Source organism: Taudactylus pleione, unplaced genomic scaffold, assembly GCF_031769625.1.
Source record: "Taudactylus pleione unplaced genomic scaffold, aTauple2 ptg000006l, whole genome shotgun sequence".
NCBI classification, from domain to species: domain Eukaryota; kingdom Metazoa; phylum Chordata; class Amphibia; order Anura; family Myobatrachidae; genus Taudactylus; species Taudactylus pleione.
The window spans coordinates 726,363-751,429 of NW_028284409.1; the positions used below are offsets into that span (position 1 = coordinate 726,363).

Sequence of the window (25,067 nt, forward strand, 5' to 3'; positions counted from 1 at the left end):
TTTTTGTTCTTTATATTCATATGAATTTTTATATGAATTTTATGCTTTAACCAGAATGGTAAACAGTTATTTATGAAAGCTGCTTCTTCACTTAGTAAAAAGTGGTAGGCACCTTTTACCTGTAAGCAGCTGTTATTCCTGGGGCTCTTCCATTCCTCCTACTGAGTAACTTCAACTGAAAACCAGAGATTGCAGCTTGTGATTGGTCTCGCCACTCACATTATCCTTTACAATCATGTAAAGGATGTTAACAAAATTACTTAATTGAAACTTAAAATGACAGAGCCCTGGGAAAAATGGCTAAGTGTAACGGTCTCTGACTTGGAGAGGTTGTATTGCACCTTTAAAAAAAAAATCTAATTCTAATGTTTATTTTTATGACCTGATGAAGATTATTAAAAATAATTAAATTTTTTAAATTTCTCTTCAATATTTCAAAAAGTTAAAGAGACTCTATTGTGATAATTCACATTCTGTAAAATATATATCATGTATAGCTTACACTGCATTTATGAGAAGATTCCATATACATCCTTCAAATGGTGGTATGCTCTTGAACAAAGTAAACTGTGCATCAGATGGTATGCCACCTGCATAGAGTTTTTTCACACTGATGGGATGCCCAGCTGGCATTTTCAGTGTCTGACTTCTGTCCTCATCGACTTGCACTGTAAATATGCTGAAAAAAAGATATAATGTAGACAATGGTATTGGTTAATGAATGAACCGCAATGATGGTATAATGCATACTTGCCTACTTTTGAAAAAGCATTTCAGGGAGTTTGTGAAAACAGCACCTATGAGCGCGCCGGTAAAAGTGGGCGTGAACTGCTACACCTGAGAGGCGTGTCATACATGTGATGGGCGTGTACTGCTACATCTGAGAGGCGTGTCATAAAATTGATTTACATCCACATGTAAATGAGCCCCAAAGCAGTTAGCAAGATCTACTTGTTGATGAAAACACACTGATACTTCTCAGAAAATACATGTAGCCATATGGATCATTGTGCCTTATAACCAATGCAGGGAAATTATACTAATGATTCCATTTGAATGTATACATCTCTGGTTTTTCTTTTATATAACAGTGGGGGCAAGGTGAAATGAGGGAGATTGGTAGACTCTTCGGGGAGATTGCTGCTATTTCAGGGAGTGTCCCTGACAATGAGGGAGAGTTGGCAAGTATGGTTTAATGCAGTTCTTTGTACCATCTTTGCACAATACAAAAATGTAAGCTCCTGAAAATAGCTCTATTGGATGATTACGGCAAGCTGATAGATTCCATCTTATTATTGTCATTTTAATACAATTAGCACAACAGAAAATAAGGAATATGTGTCTGCGCCAGGGACTACTAAAGAAATATAACAACTATAAACGTATAGCACAACAACCTGTTAAATAGTGTATTTCAGCCCAGCTATGTAAAGAGAGATAAAATGTTTGGCTAATTATCAGATATATGCTTTAAAACCATTTTAACGTTAATTCCATCTGTTTTGCATTTACCACACTGCAGATGAAAATGGCTTGGGTATAGCACAGACTTTGCATAGTATGCTAAGTAACATGATTATACTCGGTTTTACAACAGCATGGGGGACACATCTGCTTGGATTATTATTTCCAGGAGCTAGCCATTTCCATTGCAGTTAAATGAGAAATCAACACAGCTCTGAATATTCACACTGTTGGAAACAAAAAATAGGTGTACACAGGACATCAAATGTAACCAAATTACAGGTAAATTTAGAGCACAATACAGATTACCATTGTTCATGTTAGAAGTAATGTAATTGCAGTTTGCTACTCTACTAACATTTTAGTTTAGTTAAACAAGGACATCATGCTATTTTCTTCCTAAACTCCCACAGAATAGCAGCATTAGACAGGCAGTGTTTACTTCTCTTATTGAAGCCATGTAAATGAGTCATATAATCATTTAGATTACATGACAAAGTAGTTATCCTGACAAGGTATATAGGGAATGGAATGATCATTGCATTTTACAATGCTGTTTATTCCAGTAGATTGCTATAGAACAGTAAATCCACTTGAGATTAGAGATGAGCGGGTTCAGATCTCAGAGATCCGAACCCACCCGAATTTCGGGTATCCGGGGCGATCTGAGCGCAGCTTGGATCTCCCTGCCTGCCCAAGATCCCTCACCCGAGGCAAAACCTTGCGACCCCACTGCCGGGCCAATCAGCGTTAAGCCCATTGAAAATGCACTAGGAGAGAGAAAGATGGTGCCCGCCATCCCCCACCACCTGACATCGCCAGCACCCCCGCTGCCGACACCACCGGCACCCCCACTGGCAGCATCCCCCCTGCTGACACTCCTGCACTGCTGCCCCATGTACTGAGGACACCGTCAGTGACCCCCACAGTGCCGACACTCCCACACTGAGGACACCACCAGCACCCCTGCACTGCCGACACTGTCAGCACACATGCACTGAAAACACCGCTGGCACCCCCGCTCTGCCGACACCCTGCTTTGACAACACCCTTGCACTGCTGACACAGTCAGCAAACCTGCACTGAGGACACCGCTGGCACCCCTGCTCTGCTGACACAGCCAGTAAACGTGCACTAAAGACACTGCTGGCACCCCCGCACTGCCGACACAGCCAGCAAACCTGCACTAAAGACACCGCTGGCACCCCTGCACTGCCGACACAGCCAGCAAACCTGCACTAAAGACACCGCTGGCACCCCCGTACTGCCAACATTACTGGTACCCTTCACTGAGGACACTGCCAGCACCGCAGCACTGCCATTCCATGTACTGAGGACACCGTCAGCAACCCCGCTCTGCCGACACTGCTGTCACAGTAAGTACACAATTGGTGTATCCAACCCACTCTCTATAACACACTGTATCCGTGTTGGAAATTGGAAGCTGAACTGCCACATGTTAGTGCCGCCCACTTAGTCAGCCAGCTAGCTGGAAGCAACCTTTTGGCCTGAACTAGATGAAGCAAATAATATTGTGAGGTGGTCAAAATTGATTGGAAATTACTGAAATAAATGTTATTGAGGTTAATTATACAGTAGGAACAAAAACAGGCACATTTTATGCGATTTTAGCTGTTTTTATAGTTTTTTAAGAAAAAAATCCAGATCCAAAACACAAAATCAAAACACCAAGGAAAAAAATCCAAAACCAGATTCAGATCCAAAACCAGGGGAGATCCAGATCCAAAACCAAAACACGAGGGTCGGCGCACATCTCTACTTGAGATACGTGAACCAACATGGGTACCCCAAATACCATAGTTTTAAAAAGTGTTTAATCATGCTAAATCAAAATAACATTTATTACATTTGCAAAGAACAAACCATATCCCCAAAAATATGTTAGGGCAATGATATTAACTGGTTATGTACATAAGAGCTATTTATAAATTATGTAACTAAGAGCTATTTAAACCAGATTCTGTATAATTTTATTAACAAATATATTATTTATTAATAAAATCATATTGAATAAGGGTTAAATAGCTCTTATTTACATAATTCCATAATTTAAAAAATCAACAATTGTGGGGGGGTTCTAGCAGCGCTTGTGGACTACTTTCTGTGTTTTTGTATAAGTTTGCATATACCATAGACTTGCATGGCTGCTGCAGTGCATTCTGTAGCATAGACTGGTGGACTGTTAGGATCATCTAACGCAGCTTACCCATAACAGCACCTGTAGTCTGGGGGAGAAAATGGAAGCTGCTGTGGGCGGGTGAATCTTTTAGGATAACCCTCCTTCTGTACACAGCCCAGCTGGCAGAAGGAGGCTGTTGCCACAGCAACTGAGGGGGTGACTGGATGGGCTGAGCTTGGCAGCTGCTGGATGTCTAACTTCCAGCAGCTGCCAGCAGGCTCTTGTGACATGGTTGCATCAGATACGACTGTGTCAGGGAAAGCCTAGTTTGGCGTGGTTGCATCTGATGCAACCACACTATGCAAGTGGTTAATGTACATTTATACACAAAAACAGATAGCTAGAGAAAGAGTTCAGACTTTAGTGGTACTTAATATGAAGCGATAGAGACACAAATTAGGTTTTACTTGGTAAATATTTACAGTGGCTATAAAAGGTATGTGGCATTATTACAGTTTTTGCTGTGTTTCAACACAGAGCATTGGTTCTCAAACTCGGTCCTCAGGACCCCAAAGAGTGCATGTTTTCCAGGTCTCCTCACAGAATCACAAGTGAGATAATTACCTCCACCTGTGGATCTTTTAAAATGTGTCAGTGAGTAACAAACACACCTGTGCTCCTGCTGGGTGAGCTGGAAGATGTGAACTGTGTGGGGTCCTGAGGACCGAGTTTGAGAACCACTGACATAGAGCCATGATGGTTTTAGTTGCAATTTATTCACGCTAATCAACACTAAAACAGCAAGCAGACCAGAAATCCAAAGAAATATAGCACTTGGCAAAACAACCATGAGGATTTTTGATCAGATATTCAAGTTATGGTTATTTCAGAAGCATCATATGGGTGTGGAAGCTAGAAAGACAATAAGAAAGTAGGAAGATTATTGATGCTTTTGAATTATGGTGCTGGAGGTGAATATTACATATGCCATGGACGGTTCGAAGAATAAATCAATCAATTATTAGACTAGATAAAACTTAAGCGCTTCCTAGAAGCACAAATGACAAGATTGCACCTTTCCTACTTTGAACACATCATGCAAAGAACACGATCCCTAGAGAAGGACATTATGCTCAGAAAAGTTGAAGGCCACTGAAAAAAAGGAAGACCAGCAGTGAGATGGCTTGATACAATCACAACAACTATGGATACCACACTATTAACACTGAGCTGCTTTCTAAAGATCAAAATTTGTTTATGGCAGCTATCCATATGATCACCATAAGTCGACATCGACTTAACGGCACATAACAACAACAATCAACTCAAAGTAGTCAAAAATGTGACAAAAAATGTAATCCAACCATTTGTCAAAATTGGGAAGAAAAATGAAATTAAGTGCATTAATAATATTCACCACCTTGCTAAATCATCCTAGATTTCCACTGAAGTAACTAATTTTCTTCACATACCACATGAATTGGATCCGGTCTAAACATCTACAGTAAAAAGGTAGACAATGTCTAGATAGATACCAGATGTTACACAGTCAATAGGTCTACAGGGACAAAGGGTCGACATGAACAAAAGGTTGACACACTAAAGGTCAACATGTAAGTACAAATGGTCGACAGGGTCAAAAGGTTATCATGAAAATGGTCGACACAAACATGGCCGACACATGATTTTTTTGTTTTTGTCAGGGTTAGGATTAGGGTTAGGCACTTACCCCAATGGTTAGGGTTAAGCACCAAGAAGGAGGGTTAGGCACCAGGAGGGAGGGTTAGGGTAAGGCATCAGAGGGAGGGTTAGGGTGCAGATTAGGGTTAGAAAAAAAAACATGTATTGACCATTTTCATGTCTACCATTTTTGTGTTCCCCTTTTGAACTTGTCGACCATTTATACCTGTCGACCTTCTTACATGTCGACATTTAGTGTGTCAACCTTTTGTCCCTGTCGACCTATTGACTGTCTAACATCAGGTGTCTATCTACACACTGTCTACCTATTTACTGTAGATCTTTCAATCCACACCCCAAGTAGTTAGTGCATTGCCAAGCAAGGACTTTGATGGAGTCAGAATGACACTGAGATGTTGTGATGAAATGCATTGACGGATTCACATCTTTTGATTACTGGCTGGTCATCTCCTTCTCCGTGAATTTTTATCTTTTATGGTACAGAGCCATCTACACAACTTTTATTTGTAGAGTACAGAAAATTAGTTTAAAATGATGCACTAGGAGATGTTCTTGTTTTATAGAATCTACAATTAACCCAATTGTGTTTATCAACTAGGTGCAACCGCTTTGTGTGATGAGGACTGTCTAGGCATCAAAATAAAATTTACAGCCTAAAGAATGGTATTCATTTGTATACTAATAAGTGTGTTCACTTTCTGGTGGAAAAATGCTACAGCTTATATATTGTTTATAATAGATAAAGATAGATAGACACAGCATTGTGTTTTTATGGATGTTTACCATACATAGTAAAGTAACTTACTTTTCTGGCATTAATATAAATCATGCAACAGTTTTGGTCTACCCATAGTAGAATGTATCAAAGATAAAACTCATACATACTTTGCATTCTACATTTCAGACAAGTGAATCATAAAATAGGAGATACAGGAAAATAAACACATGAAGGTAAGATTTATTTCTATAAACTAGCATACTGTTTAAATAAATAAAACAGTAAGAACTACAGATAGTTCAGTGCATACCAAAGCCTGTTAGAGAGAAAAACATACAGAAAAAGCCAAACTCTAGGTATTATGATGCTAATATTTTAGATGAAGTCATGAGTGTTTTTAATATACACGTATACATATGTGTTAACCTGTTTATTGAAGGATGCATTTTTTATTTACAATAGTCCCTGTTCCTCACTCCAGTACTTAACCCACACAGTCTCTACTGCGAGCTAACTCTGCTGGTCCACAACGCTCCTTGGTATACAAAGAATGTGGTCCAGTCCCAGACTTAAGACACCCTTTTACAGCAGCCCGGAACCAACTGCTTTCAGCTGCAGTGATTTCACATTGCATAGTTCAATGTTGTTTCATAATGTCCCGGAAAGAGCATCATTGGTTAACTGTTTACATCCGTAGCCACTGGATTTGATCCAGGCGCTACATAATAATACTGATAAACATAATGGAATAAAAGAAAAAACATTAGAATGTATTTTTGTTCACATTGGGTCATTAGCACTGATATTCACTGTAAATGGTGCCCTTCCTGTGCTTCAGCCACATGGACTGAGTTACCTGGCCACAAGGATTGTTACAAGATATACCAAACAAACCTGACAATTCAACATGACTTCTCCGTGGCCAGATTTTCTACCAGTTTTTGAAAGTTAAGCTGGGTGTACACTATACGATCTATCGTTCAATATATTGTTCCGACGTGGATCGGAACTATATCATACACATTGTATAGTGTGTATGCCCAATCTGTTGTTCACTGCCGTCGTTCACTAAATTGTCACATCTGCTGTGCTGCACTTCAGATGGGACGATGCAATGAACACATTGTACATTGTGTAGGGTGTATGCACAACTGCACATAGTGTACAGGAGTAACGATTAATTGGATACAATCCCCTGACATGATATATCAAACCATCATTTGGAAGACTGCATAGTGTGTACGCTCCATATTGTATGTTCTGGGATTTAGTGAAATTGAAACAACCGTCTCATCATTTGTTACATCGTATAGTGGAGCTCATTTAGACCCTTTCACTAGATGCGAACGCTTACTCGATGCGTATGCAAATCCAGCGCACGCCCAGCAAGGCAGGCGATCACACGGCAAGGCATTAGCACACTCACTATGTCTTGGCGTGTGATCACTATGTGTATGCAGATGCCCACCAGCGATTCCTAAGAAGCCCACTTACACACGTCATCTCCTGGAAGTGCTTGAAACCACTGGTACAACGAGCACCATCGGATGCGATCGCATCGCTTAAGGTATACCATACCCTGCCGCTAGCCCTGTGATCACTTCAGTGTGTATTTCAACCAGGTGATGTGTACAATGATGCTGCCTGTTAATTATGCACGCCTCTTTAATGGCGTTGAGACACTCAGGCACGTCTGTATTCGCACCTCCACTCCCCTGTTTTTAGTGGCCTGCCCCTGTCACCACCCACAAACGGCTTGACCTGTCACTCATTCAGCTGGGCTGTCTATGCTGGGCGAGTGTACGCTTCACGATCTCTAGCTGTGGTTCACACATGCGCAATCTGATGCATACGCATGCACTGATCGCAACTATCGGTCAGCTACGAGCGTTCGCATCATAGCGAGAGGGTCTGAATGAGCTCCTGTGTGTACACAGCTTTAGTTGTAAGTCTGACAGGGAGCGGTAGGTGGCAGGTACAAAGTGCTCTCTTGGGCTGGAGCAGCATCTATAGGGTGTCCCTGTATTCAGCTGCCCCCTCCTTTACCGAAGTCTGATACCCTAATGCTGGCCCTGAATCCTTGAACAGGCACAGTTCTGCAGAGAGGTTTGACAGAGAGTCATCTCTGTCAAACTTACTTCTTACCACAGATGGGTCTCGATGTATTGGTTGTGGTGTGGGTGTTGAAGAGGGTTTCCAGTGAAGTCTGGTTGTGTTCTTCTTAACCTAACTGGGTGTTTAGGTGCCTGCTGCAGTGTATTCACACTGTATTGATGATATAGCGGTCAGTTGGTTCTTTATTCAACACCCACACCACATCCAACACATCAGGACCCATCTGTGGTAAGAAGTTCGTCAGAGACACGGGAAGCCGCATTCTGTTATACACAGTTTGGACTCTGAGACTATCTATGAATAAGCCTATGGGATTTTTTTTTTACACCAAGCAAGAGATTTACCATATACACCACTGCACTAGAATTTACCTCACTGCATGCTACATGTTTGTATGTACAGCTTTAGACACATTATACTGCTATATTCATGTGATACATTACGTTTCTTGTTAAGATATCAACACACTGCATTACTTGATTCCAGTATTGATTCCACCTCCATCCACTCACAATAGTTGTGTATGTTGTTTTCATTACTACACAAATATTGACATACTGATTCTGCCTCCATTATAAATTTCTGCCTCTCACACAACCTTATCAAGGGTTTGAATGTGACATCCTGTTATATACAGTAGCATACACTGACCCCTGGGGCTTGCAGTAATTGTACATCTGTGTACACTAAGGGGGCGATTCAGACCCGGATGCAACACAGCGCACTTTCACAGCAGTCAGGGGCAGGGTATGCAAATTTCGTGATCGCACGGCAAGGCTTAAGGGCGCCCTCTATGTCTTAGAGAGCAGCGGCAGAGCTAACGCACGCCAGTCTAAAGACGCTCCCTTTTCCTTTGCAGCACACGTCATCTCCAGGAAGTGTACAATATGTAATATCAGTAACATCGAGAGTCATCAGAGCTGCTCGTAGCCCTTGAGGTAGACCCTACCCTGCCGCAAGCACTGCGATCACTGCAGGCTGAAATTTAACCAGGTGATGTGTACAATGACGCCTTCATGCTAATTATGCACGCCCATGAAATGCCGTTAGAACATACAGGCACGCCTGCGTTCACACATCCACACGCCCGTTTACATAGACCTTCCCCTCAAATCACCCACAAATGGCACTATATGTCACTTAAAGTAGCGCTCAGTCTGTGTGCTTCTAGCGTCCGATTCCCAATCGCTAAGACTGGCTTGCGCACACGCACTGTGGCTTATACGCATGCGCAGAAAGCAAAAATCAGCCAGCTATGAGCGAATGCTGTGTTGCGTCCGGGTCTGAATGAGCTCTTAAGTCCCAAATATGTGTAAAAAAAGATTCCGATACATGCAGTCCTGGCTTTTCCTCCCTCCAACCTCCATTATGCTGAATTTATGACTTAGTACAGTTATTTTACTAATTCCCCTGCATCTGATTTTCACTGGGCATCCTGCGCTGTATGGTGTAAAGACACTAGGTATATGAGGACATATCTGTATATCAACTTTTTTCAATGGAACTGCTTTTAAAATATATACCAGATGATACTTAGTCCCAATGCAATTACACTGAAATTTTCCAGCTTTCTCCCTCTTGTGTTGGAGAGACTGCTCTCAAAAAGGAGATTGTCTTTATATTTAGTAGGCCTGCAAAAGAATAGCATATTTTTCAGTGGCGCACGCAGGGGGGGTTTCTGAGTACCCAGAAACCCCTCCTGACAGACTGGAGTGCAGACAACGTGTTCTTAAGCCCCACCCCTCATGGCAAATTTGCTGCAATTCGTGGGTCGATATGGAGGAGGCGGAATGAATATGACACGATTCAAGTAGATTTGAGAACATGGTGCCAGCCTGCTAGATCCTGTCCCTATCAGATCTGCTGTAAGTTTTTTGTAATGTATATGACATATGTTTGTGTGTGTGTAAGGTATGTGTGACATATATATGTATATATGTGTGTGTCTAAATATATGTGTGTGTGTGTGTGTATCTATATATGTGTGTATATGATATATGTATGTATGTATGTGTGTAGATCAGCATTTTTCCCAAACTTACTTTTTTGATCTTTCTATTCTGATAGAATGTTCTTTGCCATCATGAAATTCTCCTTTCTCAGGTCTAATGGTTATGCGATGTAGCTCTTTGGGCCCTGGGAGAGAAACTTCCAATCTTCCTTTTCTTAAAAAGACTGCATAAAAAACCTGAAAATAAAAAATTGTAATAATGTTTTACTGGTTTGTTTAATGGTGGTAGCAGCAGATAAATCAGGACATTATCCAAGCCTGTTGATGCAAAGAAGATGTTTTCATTAAAGAGCAAATCTTTCTAACTGAATATTATATCAAAGCTACATATATTACATCATTAACACCAACACCTGTGTTGTATTGGAAAAGAAATAAGATACTTGTCTGCAGACCCGGCAACATGGAAGACTAGGGATACAGTAGTAACGGGCCTCGAGGTTCCAGGAGGCTCCGGAGTGGACCACAGATTAATCTAATTCTAACCTCTGCCACTGCAATAATCAGCAGGACACAGGCATGTATGGGGTCCATCCAGGGAAACGCTGTGGCTTGAACTTCTGATACCAGCTGGTGCAATAAAGTTTTTTTATGTTTATTGCAGTGCAGCGAGTATGATGTCATGATGTCATGCAGTGACGCATCCCTGAAAAGCAGAGCAGCTGCACTGGGAACATGAGCAGCCAGAACATATAGAAGAAGGTAGGTAAATTGTCTTGTGGGCTGGAGCCGGAGAGATGTGGGGGCTGGAGCTGGAGAGACAGAAGGGAGCTGGATGGACACTTATGGGTGCTGGAGGACACTGTGGGGGCTGGAGTACACTGTGGGGGCTGGAGTACACTGTGGAGCTGGAGAGACAGTGGGCTGGAAATAAAGAAGGGGACTAGAGACACAAAAGGGGTGATAAAGCTGAAGAGAACAGGAAAAGTGGCTGTAGATTATCCAAAACTGACAGGATTAGAAGGAAAAGGCTTAGGGACAGTAATATTCATTCTAAAGAAACATTACAGATATAAATGTGACAAAATTAGCAAATACAGTTTAATATAAAATTGTTTGATTAGGGAAGTTCACATGTTGCTTTGCACCAAACTTCTGTTACTATGGGGTCTACTGACTAAGCTTTGTAAGGAGATAAAGTGAATGGAGAGGTACCAGCCAATCAGCTCCTAATTGTCATTTTTCAAACTCAGCCAGTTATGAGCTGATTGGCTGGTACCTTACCTCCGTTCACTTTATCTCCTAACAAAGCTTAGTAAATAGACCATATGTATTACCTGGTTGAACCTCAACTAAATGACAATGACATTGGTTATATTCCTATGCAAACAGGCATCTTCTGGACCATATTGTCTCCTACATGAATAGTGAATACCGTTTGAAGTCAACATCTGCCCAGTGAGGAACAGTATCTTCAGAGGCTCCCAGTTGCAGAGAACTCACATATAGGTAAGGCAGACTCTCAAGTGACTGACCTGTAACTACCATGGACCTAGGATATTACTCAATACTCTCCCAGCTATGAAATGCGTGGGCTTAGAAGGAAAGCTTGACCAGACAATAACTTCATTCTATAATATGACAAAGGCAAGTGAGAAAACATAGGGGGAGATTTATTAAAGCTTGGAGAGAGAAAAAGTGTAGAGAGGTAGGAGCTGATTGGCTGGTACTTATCTGTCATTTTTCAGACACAGCCTGTAAAATGACAGTTAGTAGCTGATTGGTTGGTATTTTATCTCTCTTCAAGCATTGATAAATCTCTCCCATAGAATAGAATCACTGATAATGTACTCAGAGCAGAATAAGCATTAAGGGCACAAAATGTTTGATGCAAGAAATCAGGTCACCTCTATGTCAACTTTCAAATTGACAAAGCTAGAGCAGGAAAATGATCAATAGAGAACTAAAAAAGTTGCAAAAGACGATGAGAACACAAAATATTGAGGCTGCAAAATGTATTGAATCCAAGGTCACAAATCATACAGTATGGCTTTTGGCAATAACTTCCTCACTATCCCTAACCAATGTAAGATATAAAGAGTTACCATAGCTAATGGACAGTATATAATCTCAGGTTATTGTCACTGTCGTCTAGCATACACTTACCAAAAAGATATCAGTAATACTGCAATAAATGTAAATAGTTGTTATGAGTCGCCGCCGCAGCTAATCTCCGTGACTGATCCCGGTCATTTCTAGGATGTTGTATCACTCTGCCACACTGCCTGTCGATCCTTGGGTGGCTGTGGGGAAAGCTGTGCCTGCTTGTACCTACAGCCGGGATGCCAGCTCTATGTGCAGCCATACAGCTGCAGGGAATGAGTTCATCAGGGGGCTGGTCTCTCTGGCTGCCTGTGATTGGTGCAGGTTCTTCATTTAAGGCAGACATCCCTGCACACCAATGGCAAGTTATAGCTTATGCTCCTGTGTAAGCTTGTGGTCTGTATCCTGGAATCTCATGTCCTGATGTCCTTCCTGCATGTGCCTTGCTGTGTCTGTGTACCTGGAGACTCCAGTTTGATTGGAATCTGGTCCCTGCCTCTGTATTCATGATCAATGGTATATTTATAGCCTCAGCATTCATCTTGTGATTTACCATATGCAAGACATTTTGTATCCTGCTCCACAGTGTTTACCAGCCATGCTGTTGTATATTTTTGCAAACTATCTCTGCTATTCACAGTGATTGTCCACCTCTGCTGTTTTTTACAAATAGCTTGCAATCAAGTCCCAGCCCTGCTCTGCAGATTAACCCGGTAGGTGCTTTTATCTTCTACAGCCTCAGTCCTGCCCAGGGAACTGTCTTGTTCATGCTACTCCAGCCAACTATCCTCACTAGAATATTGTATAAGTCCCTACTGACCTGAAATTTAAGATATGGTGGCATCCTAAGTACCGGTGACTGTGCTCTACTCTAAGGGAACAATGAGTGGTTGTTATAGGCAAATTATCTCTGTAGTGTGGCTCTAGGGGTCTTATACAAATACTCTGGTGTTTCATAACACTAGTCTTCAAAACAAACTGTTGTTAATGTATGAAGCCAGAAAGCATTGCAATGTTGTGGCATTTAAGGATGTCAGCTTCATTGTTCCACTTTTGCATAAGGATAAATTGTGATGATTTGTAAGCTAAATTGCAAAGAAAGGTTCAACAGCACCAAGTAGGTCTGACATATAAACTACATGTAAGGTTCGGATTCAGTTAGCCGTGATTAATTATGATGAGCTAATTGATCTGTCAGGGCTATTCAATCATAGCCATGGCAGCCTGCATTTTGCAGTTAACACAGATTTCTGTATGAGTTTGAGGAGGCTCGAACAGAAATCTGTATTAAATGCCCTGATCGTAGGTGTCGTGAATGTGTTAACCCATAGCTCCGGGAACATATTCCTATGGGTTAACATGCATTATCGAGTAAATTACCATGCAAGGAAAAGGGGCTGTAATTAAATAGCCCCAGGCATTAAAGCCTGAGGCTACCACCCTTTTCCCAGAGTGGTAAATTACCACATCTAATTGAATCCGGTCCTATGTGTGTTTGCAATGTCTAGGACATTGGTACCTCAAAGAAATAAAGGTGAGTATGCAGTGTTAGAAGCAGCTAGTAAGGTTTCCACTATAATAAAACATCCTCTTTAAGTTTAATGCTCCCAATTTCCTGAATTATCTGCTGCTAAGAAATGACTTAAAAGAAGTTGCTGTTTATTGAACATACACAAATAGATTTACAAAAATGTAGTGAGATATCTTGGGTTATATTTCAACAAAACACAAACAGTATCTTCTTTCCATTAGATGATTTATTTTCTCTGAATATCTTTGTTGGTGTAATATCAATTTCAGTCATATAGGTTTGGGTGATCACCATAACATTGCAGAATATAATCTCAGTGTCTTAAAAAGTGCAAGGATAAATTATATGAATAATCTGTGCACTGATACAGAGAGTTGAAGGCACAATAGTGATTGTTACTTTCTGGGGTCATTTATTTTCTTGCTCAGCATTTCGCTAAATGTGCCCACAGTTGATCACAGTGTACTACTAACACTAGATAGATAAAATATAATTGCTGTTTGCTGATGGATCAATGGATCACTCTATATTGAGTAAAAATCCACAATTGTATTTACAGTTGTTATACTAATAATAAGATTTTTTTCCAGTACATTAATTAAACCAAATGATATGAGAAATGTCAATAAATACTGTATTTACCTGACCACTTTGCCTACGTCTCCTTCTTGGTGAAACGAGATTCCCTCCATTGCCAAGTAAAATCATTCCGGACTCATTTTTGGTGCTGAATGACAATGTAATTTCTGTTCCAACATCCAGTGACACTGGTGGCAGTTCTATATAACCTGGCTTTGAAAAACTGACCACGTATACTTTCTGTAAAAAAAGAAAAACAAACACATGAGTATTCAAAAGCATGAAAAATACTTGGCCATAATTAAACACATACTTGATAATCATATATTAAAATATTGATAAAGCTGTGTCACATTACACATATATTTTTAACATTTTCAAAGACAGATTATTTAAGTTGCCCAATCAATTTATACATAGTATATTGTAACTGTACAGTATATGCTAACTTCTGCCACAAATAGCATTACATCAGTGTTTAATGTTCATAACCACAAACATCACACTTGTATAGTGATAGGAAGAATGGGTACATTTTCTTATGTTAAAAGAAAAGCAACCAGATTTATGATTTGCAAAGTCGTTTTTATAACGTATTTATATGCTGCTATTTTCCTTTAACATCCAATGTAAAGCATGTATTGTATGTTGGGATGGGTCTCTTCAATTAGCAAAAAGCTATAGGTACTGGTTGTAAATATTTAAACTGTATTGAATAGAGAAATAAAGACAATAATTATAAAAAAAAAAAGAATGCAAAAGTTGGGGTAAATTATTGTCATATGCTGCATACACACAGTCAGATTTCTTATCAGATATGAACGATAACGATTGTAAAAATCGTCCATATCTTTGACATGTTGGGCATGCATCAACCAACGATATGCGTTCCCGCTTGTCGGATAACGATATCTGACATTGACTGTTTGCAGTAAGATTTGGACGATTTCACTAATTTTAATAATGTCAGAAATGGTTCAATCGTTCTTCGTTGATCTAGGAAGTCTGATCGTGTGTATGCACCATTGCATTTCACTGCTTTTCAGAGCAGATGTAAATTTAAAGTCAGGTGGATGATGATGTTACAAGCTCACTTCTGCACTTTACTTTGTTCAGGTCTTGTGCTGAGTTAATGTAATAAGATAATGCTGTCTGCATAGCAAGTTCAGTGTATACATTTGCCTACAGCTGCCTTTTAGTTTTTAACTTCGTCCCTGGTTTCTCTGCACCAAAAACAGATTTTAAGCCTGAGTGATTGAGTAAATAAATGATATCTAATCAATTATGTTTTACGTGCTTTACAAAATTTTACGCACATATAAAAATAAAATAATAATAAAATGAATAATAATAATGATAGTAGTAGCAATAATAATATAGTATAATATGATTCCTTGATTACTTTTTGGCCTATCACGCAAGATTTTATAGTGAAATAGCACTTCTCATTTTTCATCTAATCATTCAGTTCTTTATTGTTCTCCTTTAAACATAATACAAAGTATGTATTGCATGTATCCTAATTGGAAAACGTGTTCCAGTGAGTATGTGTAGGTAAAAACATAGGCTGTAAATCAGACTACTGGGTCATTCTGAGTATGCGGATGCATGACAGAAGTTACCTCATTATTTGTTGCATATAATAAAACTGTTTTACAGCCTTCATCAGGAACCCAAACCATAAACTATGTGAAATGATTTCTGCTGAATAGCATAGAGGTAATATTATAATGCAATAAACAGGTTGTGAACAAAATGTAACAGGATGATAAATCTGTTTTTCCCCAAGAAGTTCAGTATGAGAAACAAGTTTAATTAACTGTCACAAGAGTTGTTGGTTTATGTTAACTGAGATTTCAGTGGAAAAGCTGGAGGCTCACTTAGTTTTCCAAAGTCTTTAAAATCTGCTAATAATATTCATGAGTTTTCATCTTGCATAATTCAAATGTGGCTGAATTTCAGTTATTACAAAATTGTAACAATTGCTATTGATTTAGAGGTGTAGGCCCTTGGTACTCTAGGGTGTGTGTCCACAGTCCTATTTTATCATGAGACTGTACACCCTTATAAAATACAGTATGACTGCCATAAAAATATGTAATTTTATGATTATATACCATGAAAATCCTCTTTTTGAAAGGGCAAGATCACCCGTAGCCCTGGGGTAGAGAGATGTCTCTTAATAAGAAAACATAATGGTTGATTCATTAAAGAACCATACAGTGCGCAAAAGCTAGCATAAGCACCCTGTTTTTTATTGTAGCATTACTGGATAGAACTGGTTTTTGGTTGCAGTCCCATTACTGGTTATTGTATTGGTTCAATCAAATTTGACAGCCTATCGGGGACCTGTGTAGGTGGGCTCTGTTTAAGAATATTAGGGCAGTGGGTGGAATCAGCTTCCTCTTTTCCAGTTGTGATTGTCTTGATAAGTACCTCAGTGTCACACTGACCCACTTTTGCAGTTCGATTTTTATAATTCCTATTCACTTGCCACCTTGCTTTCTTGCGCCCACATCTTTCCCCACTTTTGTTTCTTTCACATATTTGCATCAACCGCCTGCATCGACCGCTTGCTCTAATGGCCGCCTCTCCGTACATGCGCAGGGCGCGCACTGCACCCATGCGCGTCAGCCAGGCCGGCACTTCCACAAGTGCGCCCGCTCCTTCTCCATCGGCCCTCGAGGTGTGGCTTCTTCATATCTTCAGATTGTGCCTGCAATTAGTCTCATCAGGTAGCACCTCCCATTATATATATATATATATATATATATATATATATATATATTCAGGGTGTGCAGTCCAGAAATCCTTCCCATGTTCTCCATTTAATGTGCTTTATTGCACACCTGAGGGAAAGGAGACACCCTCAGTCTGGATTAGCACCCCTACCTTATTGGTTGAAAAGCATGGAGTCTTGGAATGAATATGCACACTAGTGTTAGGCACAACTCTAGGTAAGTCCTACAAGTTTTATATACTGTAGTGCAACTTTGGTTAATTTTTGGGACGTGGGTCCCCCTGGATTGCCTTTGTTGATCTGTTTCAGGGCACCACATTATAACACATTTTTCTTTTATAACACATTTTAACCCTTCACTGTTTGTTTATTATATATGTACCTCACTTTTTATTTTCATTCTTTATATGCAGCTGCAGCTGCTCCTAACTATCTCTTTCACACTGCACTTTTCTTACTATGGCGGTGCCCTGGGGCGGCTTAGCTAGTTTGGGGGTGTCCTGTGCTCTGGATTTGAATCGTAGTATGTTAGGGACCTACCCTAAAGAGGTTACCTGGATATGGTGGGTAGGCCCATAACCTTAGTCAAGATTATGCTAAAAACCTCTATTGATTGCAAAATTTTATTGCATTTATATATTATTAATAATTTGGAGTTGTGCACCTGAGATTTGTCTGTTTTTGTGCCTGCAATTAGTCTCATCAGGTAGCACCTCCCATTATATATATATATATATATTCTTCAGATCCCCCCAGGTCACCAGCGGCTTCCATAGGGAGTGGCAGCATGGGCTCCACAGGTCACGGATTAGGCCCCACCCCCCAAGTCGCCGGCGCCATTTTAAATAGTCAGGGCATTCACAGCCCTCAATTGTCACCCTCCACTGCTCCAGGAGCAGGGAGGGCTATCCTACTGACCCCAGCTAATGCACAGTCCCCTGCAGGGGGTCAGCTATTAACCAGCACGGCTGGGCTGCATTCCTCCCCTCTGAGCCGCATTGTTGCTGCGGATGGGTGTCACAGCATCTCAGGCGGCAACACCTCTGTAATGCCACAGCTGACGATTCCAGGCCTGGCTCCATTACCGCCAGTTCCTAGTGTGACCATAAGCACTTTTGCCCCGCATCATTTTTAATTTTGCCCACCGCCCACTGCGCAGCGGTCCCCATACTTTGGCCAGGTATATAGCCAGCAGGCATTTCCGACTACACTTCCTCTTTTTACCCAGCAGTTCATTAACCCCCAGTTTCCCCTTGCTCCAGGACAGTACATCATGCAGGCGCAAAACGAGGGACAGGAATCAGTTTCCGCAGGTGGGTCAGCTACCCCATCGACATTTGGAGCAGGTGAGATCACATTGCCTCACAACACTGATACATTATCACACTTTGAGGATTCCTCTGACTCATCTAGCTCAGTTGAGAAGCCACACAAGCTCATGCGCTACTTTGTTCAGCAGTTGAAGGGGAAGCATAGAAGCCCAAAAAGAACCCGGGGTTCAGCAGGTGGCTCGGTTCCGAATGCAACGGGCGATTTGGTGCATTGCTCTAATACTGCTATTTTGAGGGGGTTTAGATCTAAAGTTAGGGAACGCATTAGGAAAGGCAAGTACGTGGATATGTTTACAATTATGCATGATGCAAAGAAAACATTGGACCTTGCTAAATCGGAAGGGGTAGCCGCTGAGGAAGCATGGCGCAGCTATGCGAATTGGCTTTCTGGTATGTACATATTTGCAGCTTGTTATACTGAAACTAGACCTGAAATATTTGCACCTTGTGCATAGCATACAATTGTCTACTAGGCATAACGTTAGGCGTCAGTATGATGAGGTTCTTCGTAAGAAGCAGGATGGTCATAAGATTCTTAGTTTCGGGTACAAGGATGTAGAGGTTTGGCTAGAGTTCACGCATCAGAATAAACCCACTACTGATCCTCCATTTGTTGCCTGCCCAGAATTCAACACAGCAGGAAAGGGTAAATTCTTCACTTTTAAAAACGGACAATGTAGCAGAGGTGCAGGCTGCTGTTTTAAGCACATCTGTCTGTCATGCGGAGGTACAGGACAGGGTGAGCAGTGTGGTGCTAAATAGAGCTTTTTCTCCAATTAAAGTTGAGGTTCTAGAATGTTGGCTGGGTCGCTATCCTCTTAAGGCAGAAGCGTCCTTTTTGTTGCAAGGTTTTACGGAGGTTTTTCATTTGCCAGTTGTTGGTCCAGTTTCTGTTTCGGCTAAGAGGAACCTTAAATCAGCCAGGGATTACCCAGACATTGTGAGGGAAAAAATAGCGGCGGAGGTGAATTCGGGCCGTGTAGCTGGCCCATTAACATCTCCTCCTTTAGTCGATATGTGTGTTTCTTTTTTGGGGGTTGTTCCTAAAAAGGATGCGGGTATATTCCGGTTGATTCAGCACCTGTCCTATCCGGAGTGTGCGTCCGTGAACGACGCTCTAGACCCAGAGGATTGCAGTTTCGCTTATCAATCTTTTGAGGACACGCTCCAGATGGTGCAGGATTTCGGGATGGGAGCCCTGTTAGCCAAAATAGACATAGAGTCGGCTTTCAGGCTTCTTCCTTTGCATCCCGATTCCTTAAATTAGGGGTGAGCGGGTTCGGTTCTACTCGGTTCCGTTCGGTTTTAAAAACCGAATCTTATTGGCTATCCAAAACCCATGACAGCTGATAGCCAATAAGATTCGTTTTTTAAATCCGAACGGAACCGAGTAGAACCGAACCCGCTCACCTCTACTTCAAATGCATGGGTTTCAGGACTGACGGTTCATATTTGTAGATAAATGTTTACCTATGGGCTGCTCGTTTTTCTAATGTTTTAGTTAGTTTTTGCAGTGGTGCATTCAGGCAGGTTCAGGATAGCCAAGTGTAGCCCATTATTTCGATGATTTTTTATTGGTTGGGCCAGCATATAGTGCTATTTGTAGTGAGCTACTTTTTTCAGTAGAGGCTCTTTTTCGCATTATGGGTGTTCCCATTGCTGTGAAGAAGAGAGAAGGACCTACCACGGTGTTGTCCTATTTGAGTATCGACATCGATACTAGGGTGGGGCTGTGCAGGTTGCCTGGGGATAAAGTTGCTAAGATGCGTGAGTCATTAGAGCTTTTTCTTTCCGCTAAAAAGGTTTCCCTAAGGCAGTTGCAATCATTGCTCGGCCTGCTAAATTTCGCTTGCCGAGTTATTCCAATGGGCAGGGTGTTTTGTCGTAGGTTAGAGATGGCCACAGCAGGCATTAAAAAAGCTCACCACTTGATCCATTTGACGAACAAGCTCAGGGAGGACATGCAGTTATGGCATGTGTTCTTGCAGGACTTCAACGAGGTTCAGATTTGGCTGTCCAAGCCAGTGGCCAATTCTGAACTTCAGCTTTATAAGAATGCGTCTGGAGCTTTCGGTTTTGGGGCCTTTTTTGAGGGTCAAGGGTGCGCAGAGGCTTGGCCTCAGGATTGGCGATCTGGTGGTTTGACAGGCAATATGCTCCGCCTTGAGTTGATCCCAATTGTAGTAGCAGTGGAAATTTGGGCTGCGCAGGATAAATTTTTGGTGCGATAACCTGGGAGTAGTTCAGGCCATTAACAAACAGAGGAACGTTTGTCCCCAGGCTCTCAGTTTGCTTAGGCATTTAATATTGTTATGTCTGATAAAGAACATTGAATTTAAAGCTAGGCATGTACCGGGCGTTGAAAACGATATAGCGAACGCTTTATCTCATTTTCAATGGTCCAGGTTTTGAATATTGGCACCCACGGCCAGCGATCATGGTTTACCATGTCCCGTTCAGGTCTGGCAGTTCATCAGGCCAACATCAGGGGACTTGCGTTGAAAGCTTTGGCTTGGGCATGCTAAAGTCCTATATTGCAGCGTGGAACTCATGGCTTTCATGGCTGATGCGGATCAGGGTAAGAATTTGGAAGATACCATGTTGCAGTTTGTTTGGTTTTGGCGTGAGCAAGGTCATTTGAAGGTGACAATGTCCGATGCTTTGGCTGGCATTTCATACTTTTCGCGCTTGCGCGGCTTGTTAGACCAGACTAAGTCATTTATTACAGGGATTTTGCTGAAGAATGTGCTTGTAAAGTCGTATTTGATTTTGCTGAAAATTCTGAAATCAAAGACCGACCAATTAGGTAAGGGATATTGGATATCAGTTCCTGCGCATCCGGACCCGAGCATGTGCCCTGTGGCCATGGCTAAATGTTACAGTCAGCAGCGTCCAGGAGGGGGGTTACAATGGCTGGTTCATGAGATCCTTTCACCGCTATCACGTTTTCAGTTCACATCAATTTTAAAATTTTGTTTAATAGCCTTGTTTTGCCGGTGGAACACTATGGCATGCACTCATTCAGAATTGTTGCGGCCACTTGCGCGGCAGCAGCGGGTTCTTCCAGCGAGGCAATGAAATGATTGGGTTGGTGGAAGTCTTCTGCTTATAAGGGTTACGTTAGAGACGACAACCTGCTTAATTAGATAGCGCTTCATGTGAGTTTGTTTTATGGGAAACCCAGTGCCTTTTGATACCCGTCACTAGGGGGGATTGGAGTTCTTTTCACTTTTGCCCTCAAAAAGAGGTTTGGTGTTGTTCACCTCCATCTTGGTCACCCAAACAACTATGTTTCCCTCCCTGGTTGGTGTTCACAAAAGTTTATGTGGATAAGCACTAATGTTCCTTTCAAAACTTATTCCATACAGGTTTTGCTAAGGTGTGTGGTCGGGTGTGGATTGTTGGTCATTCATATGTGTATTTGGCTAACAGACACCCCCTTGCTCGTGAGACCCCCTTTAATGTTCGATGGATTGGGGTACAAGGTTTCAGGTGGAATGGTCTTTTGAATCTTCTCTGGGATTCCGAGAAGAAATGGGGGGCCCCAGACTGCTTGGTTGTACATTTGGGTGACAATGATTTAGGCACTTGTAAGGGTGTGGAACTTATCATTGCTGTGAAGAGAGACTTCCAAATAATTGCCGAGCATTGTCCACACGTTCAATTAGTTTGGTTGGAAGTCATTCCGCGTAGATTCTGGAGAGGGGCACAAGGTGGCGTAGCTTTGGATAGAGTGAGGGGAAAGCTGAATGCTGCAGTGTCTCGATTTGTAGCGAACTTGGGTGGGTGTGTTATCAAACACCCCCATCTCCGCTATGAAGAGATTGAATTTTATAGGTCGGATGGAGTGCATTTGGCTGGGGAAAGTTTGGACTTATTCGTCTCAGCTCTTCTGACTAGTATTGGAGACATTTAGCGGTCCTTGGTGGATGGTGGCAGTATGTTGTCAGTGGACCCCGTATTTGGCGGAAAGCAGTGCTCCTCAGCGGCTCAATTTAGTGCAGCTGAACTTGGCTAGCATCCCCCCTTTGAGAGAGGCGAGTCGGTTGCTGCCTTAGGGGGGAACTAGGTCTCCATTTTAAGGAGGGATCAGCACTGTGCTAGATTAAGGGGAGTTGGTACTACCCGAGATAGCTTGCGTTTGGGGGTGGAATCTCCACCCTTAGCTTAGTAATACATTCTTCATATGGGCTGTAGCCAAGTTAGCACTATTTTTTCACCACCATGCTTGAATCAATCACAAATCATTTACAGTTAAATTAAATAAATTTGTCTGTGACCTCTTTTTTTGCAATCATTTCAGTTGTCAGCATCTTTATTTTATATTACTTAAGTTTAAGTTAAGTATGGTGAAAATAATAAAACTATGGGTGACATATTGTATTGTTCAGCAACATTTGCTCCTATGGATAAAATATTGCTTGACAAGGAATACCTTTGTGTCACTTAAAATACTGCAGAGGGTAAATTAACTGGTAGAGAGGGACAAAGGATCAACTACAGGGATATTAAATTTACAGAGGCTTATTTACTTAGATATTTACAGTAAACTCATAATTAAAGGATGGAAGCCTCTAGCTGCCTACCAATATTTAAAAGGAAGACTAAGGTATATAACTAATGCTTTATTGAATAGATCATAAATAAAAATATAGTATTTAAAAAAAAAGCTGTTGGGTATGTACCCTCTGTTTCACAATAAGAATGAATGATTCCATATTACAAGCTGTGGTCATTGTGTTGCAAACAGCACACAGAGCAACAGACCACATATAGACTTAACAACTGTTGGATGTATTATCTATTACTTTACAGCAATAGTTTGATGCTGGCAATTCCTATTTATGATTTAAGAAATGTTGCATATTTATGGAGGCGGAACCAATAAACAGCTTTTGCAAGAAAATAGACATTTAGAAGCAATGTATCCTTTTTCCATGTACATTTCCCTTTCACTGCTTTTTTTCTTGTTTTAGTTTACTGTATAGAACATTGGTTTACCTATATAATAGAGAGTCCACAATAGCAACTAGTATTTTGCTTTTCCTTTTTCCCTCAATTATCTTCCCACTTACAGTAGTTCTCTATTTGGCCTCTCTCCCTTTATTTAGCAGGCAGTGCAGTCATATTGTTCTGTATTCACTTTTCACTTTAGCCCCAACTATGAACAAGCCATTATTTTATGAGTGTGTGTAGATGCTGGGAAAAAGATCTGATCCCAAAGCCTGCTGCATTATTAGTATTCTCTGCATGTTGGCACCATGGTAAAACTGCACTAACACGAACAGTTTTCTTCAAATCCAATGTGTCAATGAGGTCTTAAGGTATATACACATAGCCATTTTGATCTTGCTATGTACAGTATTATGCTGTACAAATGTTGGGGAAGCTCTTAGTCACTGGTATCCTGATTGCAAGATTAGACAACACGAGTGCTTAAAAGGTTTATTCAGCTTTTCTAAAAGTAAAACTATGTTTAATGGATGTGTGTGACAGACTAAAGTCATACTATCAAAGCTAAATTTGGGGTTTAACTGATCATAAATTTAGTTATAGATAAAATACAATGCAGTAAGTTATTATCTACACTGTAAAGAACAACTAAAATACAAACTTGCAATCTCTAAGCCACTAATTTATTACTGTTTTGTTTAGAAGTCGGTTAAGCACTTAAAGAAACTTTGTTATGGCTTAATGCAAGTTTTTATACTGATAAGATTTGCGAGTGGGGTCACTACTCAACAACCATGCTATAAATACAGGAATATTCCAAATCATTTCAAGTGTGACAACTATATATTGTTCATATTAAATACTGCTGTTCTCCTTATTCAAGACGTTGTCATATTGATTTCCTTATTGATGTGCAGTAGTACAGCCCTTTTTAAACTTTCTCTTCTAATGCAACTAACAGGTAATCTTTACATTTTTGTTCATGAAGGGTGTAATTAAAAATAAATTTATTGCTAATACCAAGCTTGCTTATTTGAAAAGCATTTTGAAAAACATTTGTACAGGTGCCAGATATTTCATCAAGAATCCTGGTAGGTATATATAGAGATGAGCAGTTTGGTTTTGACTCTGATCTTTCTTCCATATTTCATGTACAAAGTTGACGTTTTTCTCATTCTGAGAGCCAAACTAGGCAGAAAGATCTGAGCCAAAACCAAACCGCTCATCTCTAATTGGAAGCTTACTAAATGAGGGGCCTACTTGCAGTGGTGGCTCTTACCTTCCTTCAGGAGATGTGCTGCCCGCTGTGCTGCTTTCCGGTCCCGAACTGCACTGGGCACTGCTGACAGCAGTGCCCTTGTCTCGCCACCTGCCAGATCCATTGCGCAGTTGCAGTACCTAGGAGCTGGGTAAGGCTGACGGGAAGGCAGGAGAGTGACTTCCCACTGGAAGCAAGCTCGATGTTAATCATGGCCCGGACTGGCAGTCCCAGGTGGAGAAAACACCTCCCTCTGGGACTGCCTGTCCTGTGTGTGATTAGCAGTTAGCGCTTCCAATGGGAAGTCATTGCCAGTGTAGTCAGTGCAGTTACAGACTGCAAGTGGCTCACTGGAGGTGGCAGATTTTACTGGGGGGCTGCAGCCCTTACGTAAAATCTGCCACTGCCTGTTTGCCAAACCTAAATGCCAGATAAATCATGTGAAAACGGTAGATTCTGCAAGATTTTCACTATTTTAAGTAG

The 25,067-nt window shown here is 41.2% G+C and overlaps 1 protein-coding gene across 1 annotated transcript in view; it reads right to left on the reverse strand.

Moving 5' to 3' along the window:
- Window positions 1-25,067, reverse strand: part of LAMA2 (laminin subunit alpha 2) — a 901,593-nt gene that overhangs the window by 35,780 nt on the left and 840,746 nt on the right. Inside the window, exons 54-56 of the mRNA XM_088452064.1 lie at window positions 14,366-14,542; window positions 10,181-10,326; window positions 503-679 (exon numbers count right to left, since the gene is read on the reverse strand). Of these exons, the coding sequence (XP_088308190.1) occupies window positions 503-679; window positions 10,181-10,326; window positions 14,366-14,542 (500 nt within the window). The remainder of the gene's footprint in view (window positions 1-502; window positions 680-10,180; window positions 10,327-14,365; window positions 14,543-25,067) is intronic.